The sequence below is a fragment of the Cibotium barometz genome, chromosome 11 (assembly GCF_041138505.1).
Source record: "Cibotium barometz isolate CiBa-2024 chromosome 11, ASM4113850v1, whole genome shotgun sequence".
Taxonomy (NCBI): Eukaryota; Viridiplantae; Streptophyta; class Polypodiopsida; order Cyatheales; family Cibotiaceae; genus Cibotium; species Cibotium barometz.
The window spans coordinates 6008179-6026052 of NC_141056.1; the positions used below are offsets into that span (position 1 = coordinate 6008179).

The window sequence follows — 17874 nt, forward strand, 5'->3', positions numbered from 1 at the left end:
CATTCACTGGTTTTCTCCCATTTGAGTGCATGTTCTTCTGTCTGTTTGGGAATAGGCTCCAGAATAGTGTAAGCTTTTTTATGGGCTCTTTTGGTAGTCACTTATTTCTTCACTCCAAATTTTTATTCAAGGGGAGGATGATCCTAGCTCATTTGTGTGATGAGCCGAAAGGATTGAAGACGGGCATGTGTGTGGTATGTTTTCTCTCTTCTAAATTGATTTGGCTTTTTTTGCAAATGTTTTGTACACCAATTTCACTGAATCTCTTTGTTGTGATGCTTTGTGGTTGTGACAGGCATTGCTGTTCCTTCCCCTTGCTATTGCCAATGCTCTTTCTGCAAGTCTTTTGGGCGGGTAAGGAGGGTTTTCATTAACTTAACAAAAGTAATGCTGATATCATATGTATGTATGTATGCATGCATGCATGTATGCATGTATGTATATGTGTGGGCTCGTGTGTGTGTGTGTGTGTGAGAGGAGACCTGCTCGCCTGTGTAACCTGCTCGCCGGGACCTGCTCGCCTGTGGACCTGCTCGCCTGTGTGACCTGCTCGCCGGGACCTGCTCGCCTGTGGACTTGCTCGCCGGGACCTGCTTGCCTGCGCACGTGTCTGAGAGAGAGTAGATTCTCCTTACGCTTTTCCTCTGGCTGCAGCTCTCACCTGTGTGTGTGTGTGTGTGTATCGTTGCACGTTTGTGTGCTTGCGTCCTACCAAGCTGCGTTCATCGACTTGTTCTACTTCTTTCTCTGCGTTTGATGTGTGCGCCTGTATCTTGTGTCTAGCGTCCCGTGTAATCTGCAGCTTCTCCTGTCCTTCTCTGTACATCCCTCTGTGTGTGTGTGTGTGTGTGTGTGTGAGAGAGAGAGAGATCTCTGAGAGAGAGAGAGAGAACATCATGGCTTCTCCTACAAAATATTATGCTCATAAAAAACAAAAGCAGGCTGTGGATCAGAATGATCCTGTGCATGAGACGCCCGAGGCTGGGCTGATTTATGAGGTAATGCATGAAGGATTTCAGGGTACACGCAAGAATTGGAAAGATCCTGTTCCTATGGTGGGGCTTGCAGTGGATGTGGATGAAATCATAGATCCCATTCGAGAATATGCGAAGCATGCTGTGATTATCTTTTTTCTAGGCAGGATGCTTGTTGCTGCTGATGTCGGGAATTGGTTAACACGGACATTGGGTGGTTGTTTTGTTCGCAAAGTCCACTATGTGGCAAGAGGTTTCTTTGAGGTTATTATGGTAGATGAGCACCATAAACAAACGCTTTTAGAGCACTCCCCTCTCTTCTATGGACAACAGATGGTTCATGTATTACCATGGTCCCCCACCAGAGACTATCAGGCTTTGATTAAGCATCGCTGTCCTGTTTGGGTAGAAGTGGTGGACTTCCCCCAATGTTTGGCCTCCTTGTTACCTAAAATTGCAGCATCTCTAGGAAAGGTTGTATGCCCTCCTAGACCAAATGGCAACTCAAATCGATTCTGTATTTTATGGGACACAGATCAGCCCACTCCGGAATCTTATGCTGTTACCATAAATAACGTTTCCATGGGGAGTGCATTTTTCAGACTCAAATGGGGTCTTTTTGCAGGTGCATGCTTTGAGTGCAAAAAGTTTGGACATATGGCATCTCAATGCCCTCTGGTCCTCCATAAGATGCCGCCTGATGCCTTGCCCATCCCAATGCAAAATAAGGACACTCCTGGTCCTTCAGGGATTAAAAACAAAAGTATGAAGAATCCTGTTATGCCTCAAGAAAAAGGCAAAGTGCCAGTCTCTTCTGATATGAATGTAGCTGTGGCTAATCCCTCTACTTCTTCACCAAAAGGAAAAGAAAAGATACTTCAAGAAACCTCTCAGCCACCACGCAGGACAATTATCCCCAGGCGTCCTTTACCTTCTAGAACTTGGAATGGAGCCTCCTCCAGTGGGCATACCCCGGAAGAAAATTCTGGAATTGGCATCACCTGGGCTACTGTAACTGCAGGTCGTACTCTGTTTCCAGAAGAAGAGGCTGCTAGCTTGCTAGCCACCCGTCTCATAGATATTCCTCCTCCTGATCGAGGTGCAGACCCTGTGGAGGAAATGCAAGCTTGAGCTACTTTTTTGTTCATGCTGTACATACACTATAAATATGATGTCATATATCACAGTTTTGACTCTCAATGTACAGGGTTTGTGTAACCCTAAAAAGTGGAAGATGGTTTGGGAATATTTGAAGCATATGCAGCCAGATATCGTTGCTCTTCAGGAACACAATCAACATCACTATGCTGGACAGCAAGGCCATTATGCTGGTTATGATATTTTTTATGCAGGCCACCATGCCTTTTCGGGTGTACTTTTTCTTGTGAAACATCATTTGCAGCCAGTCATGGCATTTAATGACTTCCAAGGCAGATGGATGGTTATGCAGTGCTTTATTCAGGATGAAATATTTGAATTTGCATCGATATATGCACCTCAATCCTCTCAGGCTAGAGGACAGATATGGCAACAAATGAAATTGTACCCTTGGAGACAGAAAGCATTCATATGTGGAGATTTCAATAATGCTCCTCAACCTGGTGATAATACATCCGGTCGTACACATATGCTTGCTACTGAGAGGTCTTCGTGGGCAGATTTTGTAGCAACGCTTAATCTGATTGATATTTGGAAAGAATCTCAGCCTCTGATGCCTGGGTATACCTTCCAACATAATGCTCAATCCACTTACAAAGCTCGATTGGATCGATGGTATCAGCTTGATCCGTATCATTATGATACTCTCACAACCAAATTGTGGCTAGATTATACATTTACATATTCAGATCATGTACCCTTATGGCTCAGAGTTCATCTGCATGACATGCCCGATGACAGATTGCCACTTCGAAGGTTGCTTATCATCAATAATAGTTACTTGGAGCATGATGCATTCAAAGCACTGATACTTGAGGCCTATCAGCCACTCTTTCCTCAATCTTTCATTGACTTGGATTATGCATGGACAACTTTTATTGCTCGCATGCAATCAGTCATCCGTGATTATGGTAAACAGTATATGAAAGGTTGGAGACAGACTGTTGCTTATGCTAAGCAAACATGCCAATCGTTAATTGAGCTTAGTCATCTTCGCTCTCTAACTTTGGCTGAAGCCACTTCTTTATGTCAAGCTCGTCACTGTTTTCAGGTAAATGATCATCGAAAGCTTGTCAAATGGGAGATACGGGCACGACAACAGGCGCTTTTGGACAAAGGCTGCTCTTCCAAAATTTTTTTCAAGAGTTTACATTCCAGAAAACAAGCTGCATCTATATGTCGCACTTTAATTTCAGATGACACGTGGACCTCCACCCGAGCACAATTGGCTGCGACTTGTGTTGCCCATTTCTCCTCTCAATTTGATGAGGATGATTCTCACGCCATGGAAGTGTACGATGCACGTCATAAGTTATTACAGCATGTATTCCCCATCCTTTCTGCTACTCAAGCGCAACAACTAGAAATAAAATTCTCTGAACAAGAACTGTCTGATGCAATCAGGTCTTGTGGCCGATGGAAAGCTCTAGGATGGGATGGCCTTACAGTTGAATTTTTTCTTGCATATTGGGACACCCTCAAATTACCTTTGCTGCGTATGGTAAACATTGCCTGGGAGACAAGGCAAATGCCAGCTTCCTGGAAAAAAGGATTAGTGAAGCTGTTGCCTAAAAAACACTTATGTCAGTCTTTGGCAGACTGGAGACCAATTACCCTTATGCCGGTGATATACAAGATTATCAGTAAAATGGTTGTCAATCGCATTAAGGGTTACTTGAATGATGGACTTCATTCTGCACAGTATGGATTTATTCCTCGCAGGCACATTACAGATAACATTGCAAATGCTTATATCGGCATTGAATATGCCAAATACACGCAGCAGGATGTCTTATTATTGCAAGTGGATATTGCTAAGGCTTTTGATACTATTAAATGGGGGTTCATTCAAGAAACCATGCATGCTCTGGGATTTGGAGAAAAAATGCAGAATATCATTTACTGGCTTTATGCTGATAGTCAGGCGGCTTGTATATTGTCAGGAGATCTCTCAGAATCATGGACTTTGCATCGTTCAGTTAGGCAGGGATGCCCTTTAAGTGCTCTTTTGTATGCTATAGCAACGCATCCCATGCTTCTTTATATGGATCATTTGGTTGATACTGGCAGTCTTCATGGATTGGACATTCAGAATAGACGTCAGTTGGTTGCTCAAGCTTATGCTGACGATTCTTTTTTTCTTCCTCGCAATACACATCAGGATCTCTCTACTTTGATGCAGGCTCTTTCTTTGTTTGCGCTTGCGGCTGGCCTACAAATCAATTTTCAGAAATCTAAATTGCTGCCTTTGCATTCAAAACAGTGGCATAATTTGCTATGGCCAGGGGAAATAGTTCACTCCACTCATTTGATTCGGCATTTGGGATATCCTTTGGGATGGACAGTCACTCGCCGTCAACAAACAGATTGGGTCTTGGCAAAGCTCAAGAAAAAGTTGGAATACTGGAAACTTGCAACATGGCCTTTGCATGTTCGTTTGCGGATTCTCCAATCCATCTTGGTTGCCTATATTCAGTTCTACCTTCCTCTCATCAGGTTTTCTCAGGGGGGAGCTGAAATTATTTATGTCCACCATCTTGGAGATATTCTGGAGATCGAAGCAGGGGAAAAAGAGTGTACGTTTGCTTTCGGCAAATCGTTTGTGTACCCCTAAAATGCATGGAGGCTTGAATATCCTTAATTTACAGGTGCATATTCTTGCCCATAGAGGTAAACTGATGCTTCAATTTCTGGAAGGCACTCAGCCTTGGACAGCGATGATCCGTCATTTATTACTTCATCTGACGACTTCGGCTTTTGGCCATTGGCAACCTACTCATTGGGAATTTATTCTTGGTTACATTACTGGCAAAATTAAGGGCTGTCCTCTCATTTCTGGCTTACTTGCTGATTGGAAGCTTGTCCTTTCAAATTTAAAATGGAATGGTCGTGATTCCTTACAAGGCAACTCTCTCCGCGCTGAGAGCATCCATTGGTCCAGAGCATTTTCAGTTCCCCTGGCGGTGCAAGAACCCCGGCGTTCATATTTCCTCCACTCAAAGGGTGTTACCTCTGTGGGAGATGTCGTCCATCCTGATGGCTCCCCTCTTTCTTTTCCACAGGCTGCTGCACATTATGGCTTGGGACCTCACTATCGTCGTCTTTGGCATGATATAATGCAGATGCTTCAGCCTTTTTTGCCGATTCCACTGTTGGAAATTCGAGATCGCCTACAGGATTGGACTATCTCCTCTTTTGATTCTTCATGCCATCCCTTGAGGCTATCTGATATTACAGTTGCTGGTCTGTATAAACATTTGTTGCCATTGCCTTGGGTTTCTGAACGGGCAAATCTCTTCTGGCATATGCATCGGTCGTCTTTGTGGTGGAAAAGACGATTGCGATCTCTTTGGCATTCGAAGCTTCCTCTTCGACAACAGCTTTTTTTGTGGCGTGTTCTTTTGGCTGTTATTCCCTCAGGACAGTTTCTGGCACACAGACATATATCCTCATCCACTTGCCATAGATGCTCTGCTTCCAGAGAGACAGTCATTCATATTTTCTGGAACTGTCCTTCTTCTCGTCAGTTTTTTCTTTCTATCGTCCAGCTTCTACGGGCTAGATTTCCAAATATGAAATTTGGAAAGTTTTTCTGGCTATTTGGTCTTCATTTACCCAGACCAGAATTCACTCTTTTCTTCTCATGGGTGCGCTACTGGGCTTTATGGACACTATGAAAAGTTCGCAACCATGGAGTTTTCGGTGATGCGGCTTTTTCTGCTTTTTCTTTCTTTCGGTACTCCCTGCATCAATCTTTCCTCGATTGCATGCAGGTTGACCAAATAGATCATGATGTATATTTGTCTTATATTGACATCTTCAGTTGATGTACTTTGAGACTATCTACTTTGGATAGTCATCTTGTAAATCTAATATACAAATGATTCCACAAAAAAAAAAAAAGTGTGTGTGTGTGTGTGTGTGTGAGAGAGAGAGAGAGAGAGAGAGAGAGAGAGAGAGAGAGAAAGAAAGAAAGTTGTATTAACGTCTTCAAAAGGCCAAAATGACCTATGAGACCAAAAGGTTACATCATATCCATGAGATACATCATCTTGGGTACAAAATAGTAATAAAGAAAGATAACAAAAAATCTAGAACTTTAAAATCTGATCTAGGTACATGAGCAGAGAGCTCTCATATCACCCTAATACATCCCTCATGGGCCGCTGTGACATGGTGCTCAAGGTGGTAAAACTGAGCTGGCGCGAGAAGGTCCTGCGATGATGGGAGATGATGGCCCGGATCTTCCTGTGGTGGTGTGGCCGTGGGCGAGGGCCATGGGGTCTGGGGCGTCGAGCTCTACATAACTCAGTGGCTCTGTCGAGTGTCACACCTCTCGGTCGAGCTCCTACACTAGCCTGTGGTCTGGGTATGATGCGTGGATCGGTCCTCGGAGTGTTGGTATGGAAGAAGTCGGTGAGAGCTCTCTGTGTTGGTCCTCGAGCAAGTACAGCTTCACAATCTGTGTGTGTAGCTTCACAATGTGTGCGTGTATCTGCTTCTCCTCTGCTCGATCATTTGGTTAAATCATTAGGAGGTGTTACGGTTCACTTCTTGGAGACCTCCAGATTCTTGTCGAGATGAGAACTTCCTGCTTGCAGCGGTATTGGCCACCTCTCGTGTGATTACTTGGCCAGAGAAGAATGATTGTAGACGGCAATTCAATTGTATGGTGAGATTGGGTGTTGTGAGGATGTCTGATATTTTGTTGCCTAGGCGGCTGTGAATATTATCATCATTCTATCGTGCTTGTCATAGATTTTGTGTGCCCGAGGTTACAGGTGTATTTGGTTCCAGTTGCAGCAACAAGTGCAGTCTCTAGGGCGCCTTCCTAGGATGGATTCTTCTCATGCATGGATGATTGGGTGTTGGGTCGCAAGACCATGCTGTTGAAGCTAATGCTGTATATCATCTTTTGGTCCAAGAGAAGAGATGGCTTGCAGAGAAAGCTAATAAAGTATGGAATGTTAAAAAAATGACCTCGTGGTGGAAGTGCATCCTATTCTGTAGTTGGAATTCCAAGCTTCCTTTTCAGGGTAAAGTGTTTATTTGGCGAGTCATGGTTGGGGGCATGCCTTTGGCCATTGCCCTTCGGCATCGGAGACTTTCGAATGGCAACTGTTTCTTCTGTCAGACTTGTCCAGAATCTAGTCGACACAAGTTTATTTCTTGCCCGGTGGCTCGCCAGATATCGGAGTTCATCTCTTCAGTGTGGCAAATGGTGAGTGAACACACTTTGTCACCCCGGCAGTGGGTATTTGGACATGATTAGCCTGGGGGGGGACAATCAACAACATGAGGTCTTCTTTGTTTTTTTTCGATGGTTGGGTCTTCGGCATAATTGGCTCATGCGAAATGCTTTCATCTTTGATTCACAATCTGGGGTGAAGGGTCATGTGTAGCGTGTTCATGGTCTATTGCTTTGGCAAGTTTCTTCTTTGATCAATGCACATATTATCACCAGGGCGCAAGCTGACCCTTGGCTACATGCTCTTCGTACAATGGGCATGCCTCATGTGGCCTTTTAGTGTGTGTGGTCTTACGGCCTCTATGTACATGTTTGTATAGCGGGTCATGCGACCTTTGCTTTGTATAACTTTTTCGTAATCTAATCAACCAACCATTACGAAAAAAAAAGAGAGGGACAATATTTTAAAAAGTGCATCCTCCTCCTCCCCCCCCCCCCCCCCGGGTTTTTTATGGGCGCCTACTGGAGACCAGCTTTCCCCCTTTTTTAAATTGGTATTGCTCCATGCCGATTCGAGTGTGGACTGGATCTCCCATATGGTGTCTCCACCACTATTTCCTCGGAATTTGGACAAAAATGCTCTCACTAGCATGCATTTTACCTTCTAAATGACATGACTAATGCTCCAGGCACCTGAGCAGAGGTCTAATAAATTCCTGGCGTGATACTCTCTCTGCATCCATCAACAATCCTTGCAAGTTCATCCTTTTCATTCTTCAGCCTTCCTCTATGGATTAAAATTAAGTGTCCCCATCCTCATTCCAATGAATTCTAATGTCCTGAAGGGGTACAGGGGCGTGAAAATACTCCTAGTGAGGAGACACGGGTATCTTCTTTTTCCCCTCTAAAAGTCAAGGGGAGTCGGGATGCCCTTGTCAACCTGTGACATTCTCCTTTGCGCCACGAAGTCCCGCAGTCAACCTATTTGAAAGCCTTCCACGCACCAATAGAAAATGCTGGCCCTCTTCCCCATCTGAACAACTGCATATCCATCAACACCCAATGGTTGGATATGGAGTCATTACACCTAATCGGCTGCCTATCTTTCTCATCTCTAGTGCTTGACGTGACTGCTGCATACCCAATCTGATGGGAGCGAGGAAAGTGGAGGAAGGTATTTTAAGTATCTGCCTAGAGATCTATCTCGGGTGGGGCTCCAACCCCCCCACGCTTTCTAGGAATGCATGCATAAGCTGATAAGAGTAGTTTTTTTTCATGTTTGATCCCATGGAAGAAAGCCACACTTAAGTAGTTTTGATTTTAATGCTCTGCTTTGCATATCAGGATCAACTCTCCCCAACCCTCTTTCTTGCTTGGTTTATATGATAGTCTCCCATACAACATGTGCCGTAGAGTCATGGACCAAGTCCTGACCAAAGGAAAGATAATTGCCAATCAATCTTTTCAGCTTTCCTATACATGATAGTGGCATGTACCAGCAAGAAGCTATGTACCAAGCTGTGTCCTACACGACTGTGAACAGCACCAGCAAGAAGCTATGTACCAAGCTGTGTTCCACACATGACTATGAAAAGAACCAGCAAGAAGCTATGTACCAAGCTGTCGAGGAGCACCTAATTTACCTTCACCACTCTAGATGCCAAAACCTAAAGCCACTCAAGGTTGGTGCAAACCATTGAGTAGGAGTAATGTCTATGCCCACCTGCATTTTCCTTGGGAATCCAAGTGAAGTCTCCCTAGATTGGCTCCTAAACATTAGAGATCCTAATTAACTGATTTGTTTCAATTAGTTATAGCTTTAGGGGCATGATATGGTCTTTGCGTTGCCAGCACTTGATGCACCTGTCAAACATGTTTGTGAGGGTTGCATTTTAGGCAAAATGCATCAGGCACCATTTTCCAAGGATGCTCAAAAATTGCAGCTCATACATAGTGATGTATGTGGTCCGATGAGGACACCGTCGTCTCTACTTCGTTACGTTCATTGATGACCTTTCCAGATTCAGTTGGGTCTATGCTATATGAAGCAAAGGTTAGAGGTATTTATGTGCTTTAAGCATTTTCAGCTCATGGCTGAAAATGTCTTAGGATGTAAGATTCATACATTACATACAGATAGAGGGGGAGAATACATGTCCAAAGAGTTCAATTCATAGTTGTCAGAAAGAGGCATTCAACATTAGTGTACCATGCCCTATACACATCAGCAAAATGGTGTATTTGAGAGAAAAAATAGGTCTCTCATGGAGATGGCACGATGTATGGTCAAAAGCCAAAGCTTGCCTCACAAGTTTTGGATGGAAGCTGTCATGTGTGCAACCTATGTTCTTAACAAATGTCCTAGCAAGGCTTTGCAGAACATCATTCCTTACGAAGCTTGGCATGATAGGAAGCCATCCATGGCTCACATGTGTCTTTGGATGCTTGGCTTATGCTCTTGTTTATGAGCGGTGATGCACGAAGCTTGATGATACGGTAGTGAAATGCATTTTTGTGGGCTACAGTTCAGAGAGCAAAGGGTACCGTCTCTACCATCTTGCCTCAACGGATTATGGTTAGCAGAGATTGGTTTTTGTGGAGAATTCTTCTCAGCCCTTGCTTGAGTGCATAAAATAGCCACATGTAGGTGCACAAGATCTCTTTGATACTCTTCTTCTTGTGTATGGTACATCCTTGCGTGCTGTTGGGGTTTTGGACACTCATCTTATGGCTGGAAATCAGCCCATACATGCTGAAAATCAGCAGCCAAACATACCTGATGTTGAGCCCCTTGGTCAAGCAGATGTTGATGATGCAGTGGCAAAAGAAAGAACAGCCATGCACGCAGCTAAAGCCGTACCTCGTTGGCTGTTGCAAACCTTACTGGACAGCCATGTTTAGACTCCCTTGCTAGGGAAAACGTGTGCTAGTTCTTGCCATGCATTTGGGCACTTTGTTGATCATGCTCTCATGAGCACCTTGTGCAATGAAGACGAGCCTGTTTCTTTTGAGGAAGCATAGGAGGATGATCAATGGATGCATGCTATGCAAAAGGAGTATGGCTCAATACTCAGAATGACACTTATTTGGCAAATTTGCCTCATGGCAAAAGAGCCATTTGTACGAAGTGGGTTTACAAGTTGAAGAGAAAAGCAAATGGTAGCGTAGACCACTACAAGGCAAGGCTTGTTGCCAAAGGTTATGCTTAGCAAAAGGGCATTGATTATGATGAGACTTTTGCACCCATGTCTCGTATTACCACCATTCGGTCCATCATTGCATTGGCAGCACATCATGGATGGCATGTACATCAGTTGGACATCAAAATTGCTTCCTTGAATGGTGACTTGCACGAGGAGGTATATGTATCTTAGCCTCGTGGTTTTGTACGAAAGGGATAGTAAAGGAAAGTATGTAGGCTTAGAGAAGCTTTATATGGCCTTAAACAGGTTCCTAGGGCATGTTATGACAAGATATATGCATACTTAGTTGCACATGGTTTCTGCAACAGTCCTACTGAGAGTACTCTCTATGTACAGAAGACTCACGATAATTTCTTGGTCATCGTCTTGTACGTTGATGACATGCTGCTCACAGGCCTTGATGAGGAACAAATTTCAGCTTTCAAAGCTGAATTGCATTTATCATTTGAGGTGTCAGATTTGGACCAGGTGCATTTTTATTTAGGCATTCAGTTCTTACAGCATGGAGATGGCATAGTCATGGTGCAGCCAAAATACATATAGAGACTGCGTAAAAGGTTTAATCTTGAGGATTGTAAGCCTGTGTCTACATTGGTTGAGACAGGTGCGAGGCTTTGCATTCAGGATTTTGGAGAGTCTTTTGATCAGACATTATGTTAGCAAGGTGTTGGTTCCTTGATTTATTTATGTAACACGAGGCCATACATTCAGTTTGGGGTCTCTCAGTTGAGTAGGTTTATGCATAGCCGAGGCTCTAGCCATTGGCAGACTGTCAAGTGGGTTTTCCGCTACTTACAGGGCACTTAGCACCTTGTATTGTTCTATTCCGAGGAGGTGATTCATGGCTGCATGCCTTTACAGATTTGGATTGGGCTGGATGTTACGACACGCAAGTGTCCTCTAGTGGCTTTTGTTTTTGTCTTGGTGATTCATGTATATCATGGTTGAGCAAGAAGCAACCAACAGTGGCCACTTGTAGCTGTGAATCTGAGTACAGGGCAGCTTTTACAACTACAATTGAGCGTGTCTAGCTTAGATGCCTTCTGGCTAATTTGGGCGATGGACAGTCCTTCTCCACTACCATTTTCACCAACAGTCAGAGCGCATTGGTAGTTGTGAAAAACCCAGTGTTTCATGCTCGCACTAAGCACATTGAGGTGTGTTATCACTATGTCAAGGGAAGACTCTCAGCAGGAGACATCAGCTTGATATATGTACGTACATGCGATTTTATTCACGGAGGCTCTTTCTCCTGAAAAGTTAAAAGGTTTCGCAAAGCTTTGGGCTTGTTTTCTTTTGTGATCCGCTTATCCCTGTACATGTTTCACATCATCACTCCGAGGGGGTTTGTTGACATGTATGTCACAGGTAGTGTTGTGTGACCACCGTAGGATAGGTGGGGCACTTTTTACTCTCCTTAGGAGGGGTTTTTTTCCTATGCATAGGAACACACCCTAAGTCCTCTTCTCCCGGTGATTGGTGGAGCCATTGGGAGTGCGATGGAATCCCTGTCACAGTTGCTTCGTCCCTCGCACGAGCAACCGAGATTCCACCCTTACGCATTTGTATTGCCTCGTTGGAGAGTGCCCCATGTCATATCCATTCCTTGCCTTCGGGGAGACCCCATCATTCAACGAGTGGAGTACTCAGGCCATCCCGGCCAATGTTTCATTTTTCTCCCGCAGCAGTAGGGACGTCAGCCAACTACTAGAGCTGGGCATTGCCGCTGCGCGCGCTAGGCTAGCAGAGTACAAGAGGATTCGGTTCTATCAAAGAACTATTTCGAGCAACACCCACACGTTGGCGATGGCCTCCCCTTCGATTTGGCGGCCACTACCCCACTAAGATGACTCCTTTGGTTCTCAATTTGGCTGTTCTCATTTTCCAGTGAGGCCAGCTTGCCCCATTGAACCCCCAACAAGCCCCTCCCAACAGCCTCCCTCTCTGATGGATCACTCCCATCGGCTCCCAGCCCCTCCCAACACCCTCCCTCTCTGATGGATCACTCCCATCGGCTCCCATCTCCCTCTTCTCCACCTCCGCACCCCCAGCCCCCTCCCTCCTCCCCCATTCTCGCCTCTGACTCTGTCCACAGCAATTCCCTATACCCCGCACTACCCCCTCCCTCTGCCTCTCCAGAGCACTCCCGTCGCCCTCCAACAGCGCCGAGGCAGCTAGCGAGCTCTATTCGCCATTTGATTCATCGATTCTCGGAGCCAGTAGAGATGACCATCGCCGCTTCCTTGGTGAGGGCTCTCCCGCCAGAGTCCCTAGGTGGGCACCCCAAGATCTTGGGACTGCCTGTGGATTACAGTGTCTTCCGATGTCTTCCGGCAGAAGGGACATTTTTTGTAGGAGACAGTAGCTCCCATTCGGATTTGTGTGGTGTTTCATCACTCGAGACCTTCTATGCCAGAGAGTGGCGTGATGATCTTCGCCTTTCCCTTGGGTGTAGCCCCAAGGACAGTGGGATTCGGAGTCGGTGGCTGTCACCATTGAGGAGCAGGCAAAAGAGCTCTCACACCATCTTCATGATTTACACATCACCGACGTGCTCACCCACCTCTGGCCCTTGGCTAGGATGGAGCTTGCATGTTCAGGCTATAGAGACCTGGACGGAGAGGTGGTGGCCTCCAGCCTGGAGGTGTTGCTATTTGTGTTTCTTCATATCTCAATCATAGTACCCCTCCAACCCCCTACAAATACCTCCATTGTGATCGATTGAGTTCGGAGTATGCCTACTCTTGCGCTTGGACAGAGTGACGACACATGGAGGATAGGATCCGCGCCCACTTGGCGCGCCTTTGCCCCAGCATTGATTGTGATTATTCCCCATCTAAACCCACGCCCAAGACACTTCGAGTGGAGGGTAATTCCGATAGTTCACCCAAGGAGATTGTAGTCTCAAGGAACATTAAAGGTTTAGTGCTTTCAAAGGCGAGGCGTCCTCAAAGGAGAGCTTAACAGAGCTACAATTGGGTGACCCATCGACATTCTTTTCCGAGGGGCGTACCCGCTGTCACGGGAAAGCTTGAAACGCCAGCGAGAGGGTCGGAAGTGGGGTTGAAGCCGTGCCACCACCACACAAAGAAGGCCTGGGTCGTATGCAATGCAACAGGGCTCAACTGCATGCCTCAATCTGACGCTGTGGTGGCAAGTCGAACTCAACTTGATAGTAGCCACGCCCCAGAGGATAAATGTTTGTGATCTTTGCATGTCCACCAAGGAGGTTATCCTATAGAAGATCTCTGAGTTGTCCGTGTGAAGGGTGGCTACCGACAATCTTGCATACCAGGGTGGAGGCTTCTAGGGATGCAACAGTTGTAGCGAGAAGCTGAAGGTCGCTTGAAAGAAAGCTAAGCAAGTTACGGTGGCCTTGGATGGGGATTACGGAGTGGCTACCATAGAGGAGTCCTCAGGATGAAGACCAAAAGAGGCCGAGACTTGCCGAATCATAAATGCCCAAGAGCTAAAGACGTTGCAGAAAGAAGATGGAGGGACAATGAACCACAGGAAGATGGGGAAAGTGATGAGGCTTTGGAGGGGGAGAGTGAGGAGGAAGGGGGGGGGGGGGGTTGCAAAGAGAGAGAAAAGGGCATTGAAGGCGGGGGTGTAGGGGGAGAAAAGGAGGGGGCAGCGCGGGAGGGAGAGGGGAGGCGCAAACGGCAACATGAGGGTAGGACAAGAGCGGGGACGGCAGCGAAGGTGGGGGGGGGGGTTGGAGTTAGGCGAGGTAGGGGGGGCTATGCACAGTTGAAGGAGGTGGGGTGGGTAGGCTCGTGCAGGGGAGCAGGGGGGGGGGTGGAGGGGCTTCAGCTTCACACAGATCCATATTGTATGCCTCCTTTTCTTATCGAGGGTCCTTGGGTTTAATCCTTAGAAGATGATTGCCTTGCCATAGATCAATCTTGGTGAAATAACTAGCACCCTGAAGATGATCTACGAGGTCATCCATCCTCGGCAAAAGGATACCCGTTCTTGACAGTGGGTTTATTCAAGTCTTTGTAATCTACACAAAAGTGCATGCTACCATCTTTCTTTCTGTCTCAAAAGAAAGATGGTAGCATGCACTTTTGTAATCTACACAAAAGTGCATGCTACCTACCATCTTTCTTTTGAGATAGAAGGACGGGAGTGCCCCATGGAGACTTCCTAGACTGAACAAAACCTTTATTGAGATAATCTCGCAGTGTCCAGCAATCTCGTTCTCCTCCTTGAGAGACGAGATTACTACCAGACAATAGCTCAATTGCATGATCAATGTCCCTCTTGGGTGGCATCTGGTAACTCACTCGGAAATACATCACAAAACTCTCTTAAAATATCATCCCAAATATGGTTCACAATTTGGATCAAGAAGGTTTTATATATATCCTTGGCTGAAGCTTGAGTTGAGTTTACATTTTTATATATATCCTCGGCAAGATCCACGGGGAACATCACCCTGGATTATGTACAGCTCACTGTCATAAACAAATGAGAGCCTATGAGACTGATAATCCAACATCATCGTCTCGTTCTTATCGAAAAACCAGGACATTCCCAAGATCATGCCCATAATGGTAAAGGGGGGAGAGGTGGAGTGGCTATGGGGGCTCGAGGAGGTACATGGCTATGGCATTGGACAAAGAGAGAAGGAGAGAGAGAGAGAGAGACACAAATGTAGATGAAATTGAATGATGTGACTGTTTGCTTGATCATTTCAATGGAAGTACAAGTACCTTTATAGGTTACAAAGGTTGTCTCCTGACATCATTGCTTATGTCACTCACACATAAATATCTAGATATTATTGTGACCCCTCTAAGAGGTTGTTCACACACACATACACAAACATGTAAGTGCTCTTCTTGTGAAAAGTCAACAGTTCCCTCCGCTGGTGTAGGTGGAGAGGGTTCAGCTGAAGCACAAGCCATTTGCCAAACAAAGATAGATAGGCCAACTTAAATTTGAAGTAAATGTTTTCATCAGCTAGCAGTTTAAATGTAAAGACTCCGGATGGGGAGCTGCAAGCAGATTATATTATTTTTATTTTTCTAGGTTTATGTTTGCTTGTTGTTCAAGGGAGCTATAAATGGATTTCTCCTTTGGATGACAAGAAGTCCCACAAAATAGCGGACATGGAAAAAAGAGCAATTGACAAAATTGAAGACAGGCTAGAACTAAGGGTTACTTTTTGTGAGTAGAACAAATTACTAATGGGAAAAAGATCTTAGGAGACACATACACATGGTAAAGCTTCTCTTTTGAGCTGATACATGGAGCAAAAGGTGGATCAAAGGTAGACAACAAGCTGCTAAAAATGTGTTGAAATCTGTTTCTTCAAAAACAAACTGAAAATTGGGTTTCAAATAGCCGTAAGATCAATTCAGCATTTGAAGAAAGTTTTTGAAGGATGCATATACAAGGTAAGACCTCCCTTTTTAGATGTAATTTGTGGCAAATGCTGGAGCATACACATACACATAGATACAATCTGTCCAAGAATTGAGGAAATTTGTTTTTCAAAGCAGGCTCAAAAATGAAACATTTGATGCACCTAGGCTAAACCATTACTTGGAAAAGGTTCTTAGGCAATAAATCTACAAGATTAAAGTTTTCTTTTGAGTTGTAGAATGCAGCAGAATGTGAAGCATGCAAGGAGAACATTTCAAGAGGTGACTAAATCGGCAGCTACAAATAAAATATCTATATTCTGAATCAACAAATTCCACACAGATCTCAGGGTTCCCACAAACTCCATGTGTGTTGGGGGTGGGTGAGAGGGGTCTGTTGTGTATTGTGTGTGAACTTAAAAGAAGTGTTTCTGTGATCCTTACGGAATGCCATTCAGCTATACTACACAGAGCTCAGGGTTCCCACAAACTTCGTGTGTGTGTGTGTGTGTGTGTGTGTGTGAAATCAAAAACTTCCACACGTCGGGGTTCCCATAAACTCCTTGTGTGTTGGGACGGGGTTGGGCAGGAGGGGTCTGTTGTGTATTGTGTGTGAACTTAAAAGAAGTGTTTCTGTGATCCTAAAGGAAGGCCATTCAGCTGTGAGTTTTCAATAGCTGCAGTTTAATAGGTGGGCTCAAAACTGAACTGTGAGCCTACTATTTTCTTGCATCCTTTATTAAATAATTTAGTTGTTGTAACACATGTCAGGTTACCTTTGATCGACGAGCAATGGATACTCCTTGGCTTCTGTGCTTTTACAAGTAAGCTGCTGCCCCTTTTTGTCTCATGTAATTTGGCTGAGGGATGAGACCAGGTAAATTTTGGGTTGTTTTGTTTTCTTCCCTTTTCTCCTGCAGTATCACTGTACATGCACTTTGCTGTTAGTGTTATCCATGAGATCACAAGTGCCCTTGGTATACATTGCTTCAGGTAAGAGCAGAAAAAGCTGTCTGGTTTTGGCTTGTATTAGTTCCTGAAGGCTTCTGTACTTCATAAGAAGCTTATAAAGCGTTTTGGGTTGCAGAATTGGCAGGAAAGAGGCATGAGTCTTAATCAGCTTTTATAGCCTCAAAATTCCCGTCCGGAGCATGGGAAATGATTGTTTTCTTGCCTGTTAATTTAGGATAGGGATTTAGGGTGTAACAGGGCACCAGAAATTCTGTGGTGTCCCCTTCAGCTTGCAATAAAGGCGGAGATACCTGATGTGTGAAGTGATGACTATTATTTGTTTAAGCTGTTTTGTAAGGGCGACCTTGTACAGCAATTTTAGAGGACAAATTTTGCCCGATTTGGATACTCCAGCATGACTTGCTTATCTTGTTTGCATTTACTTTCAGAGGGATAGACCTAAAGATTGATTGAAATGGAGGCCTTGTATGGATGGCCAACCAAGTCATTGACAGGAATTAGAGTTAGTAAGGGTATCAATTGATGGTCCCCCAAAAACAACACACACACACACACATACACCCAACCCCCACATTTTTTGTTTATGCTCTCCTTGTGTATTTGGGCTTAATTCACCTACTTCAGACTGTTACCTTGCAATTCCAGGAAGATACTAGCACCATGAGATCCTTAAGCACCTCAAGGAAGGAAAGCTCCAGGGTGGGTATTTCATGGTATATTTGAAGTGAGTCTCGTCTCTGGTATCTTCTCGTTTCAATGACTTGTGCGTAGCTTGTGTCCCCATGGGATAAAGTTCTCCCCATTGATTTGACTGAGAATTCTTTGAGCGGCCCTCCAAAGGAGGAAAAAGACCTTTTAGGGGCGCAAGCAGTTGGTGGATCGATCGGGCTTGTCATGTTCTTGCTAACCATTGCTGTTGGGTGTGGGAAATATGCCTCGGCTGATGAATCTGCATCCTACCCATAGGTGCGTCTAGTTCAATTTCCTTAGGTTACATTGAAATA

At 44.9% G+C, this 17874-nt stretch overlaps 1 protein-coding gene across 1 annotated transcript in view; it reads left to right on the forward strand.

The window, feature by feature from the left end:
- LOC147633690 (choline/ethanolaminephosphotransferase 1-like) overlaps nucleotides 1–17509 on the forward strand; it is a 58560-nt gene extending 41051 nt beyond the window's left edge. Inside the window, exons 16-20 of the mRNA XM_086804689.1 lie at nucleotides 132–194; nucleotides 296–354; nucleotides 16670–16722; nucleotides 16819–16891; nucleotides 16986–17509. Of these exons, the coding sequence (XP_086660815.1) occupies nucleotides 132–194; nucleotides 296–354; nucleotides 16670–16722; nucleotides 16819–16891; nucleotides 16986–17007 (270 nt within the window). The 3' untranslated portion in view covers nucleotides 17008–17509. The remainder of the gene's footprint in view (nucleotides 1–131; nucleotides 195–295; nucleotides 355–16669; nucleotides 16723–16818; nucleotides 16892–16985) is intronic.
- The last annotated feature ends 365 nt before the right edge of the window (nucleotides 17510–17874 follow it).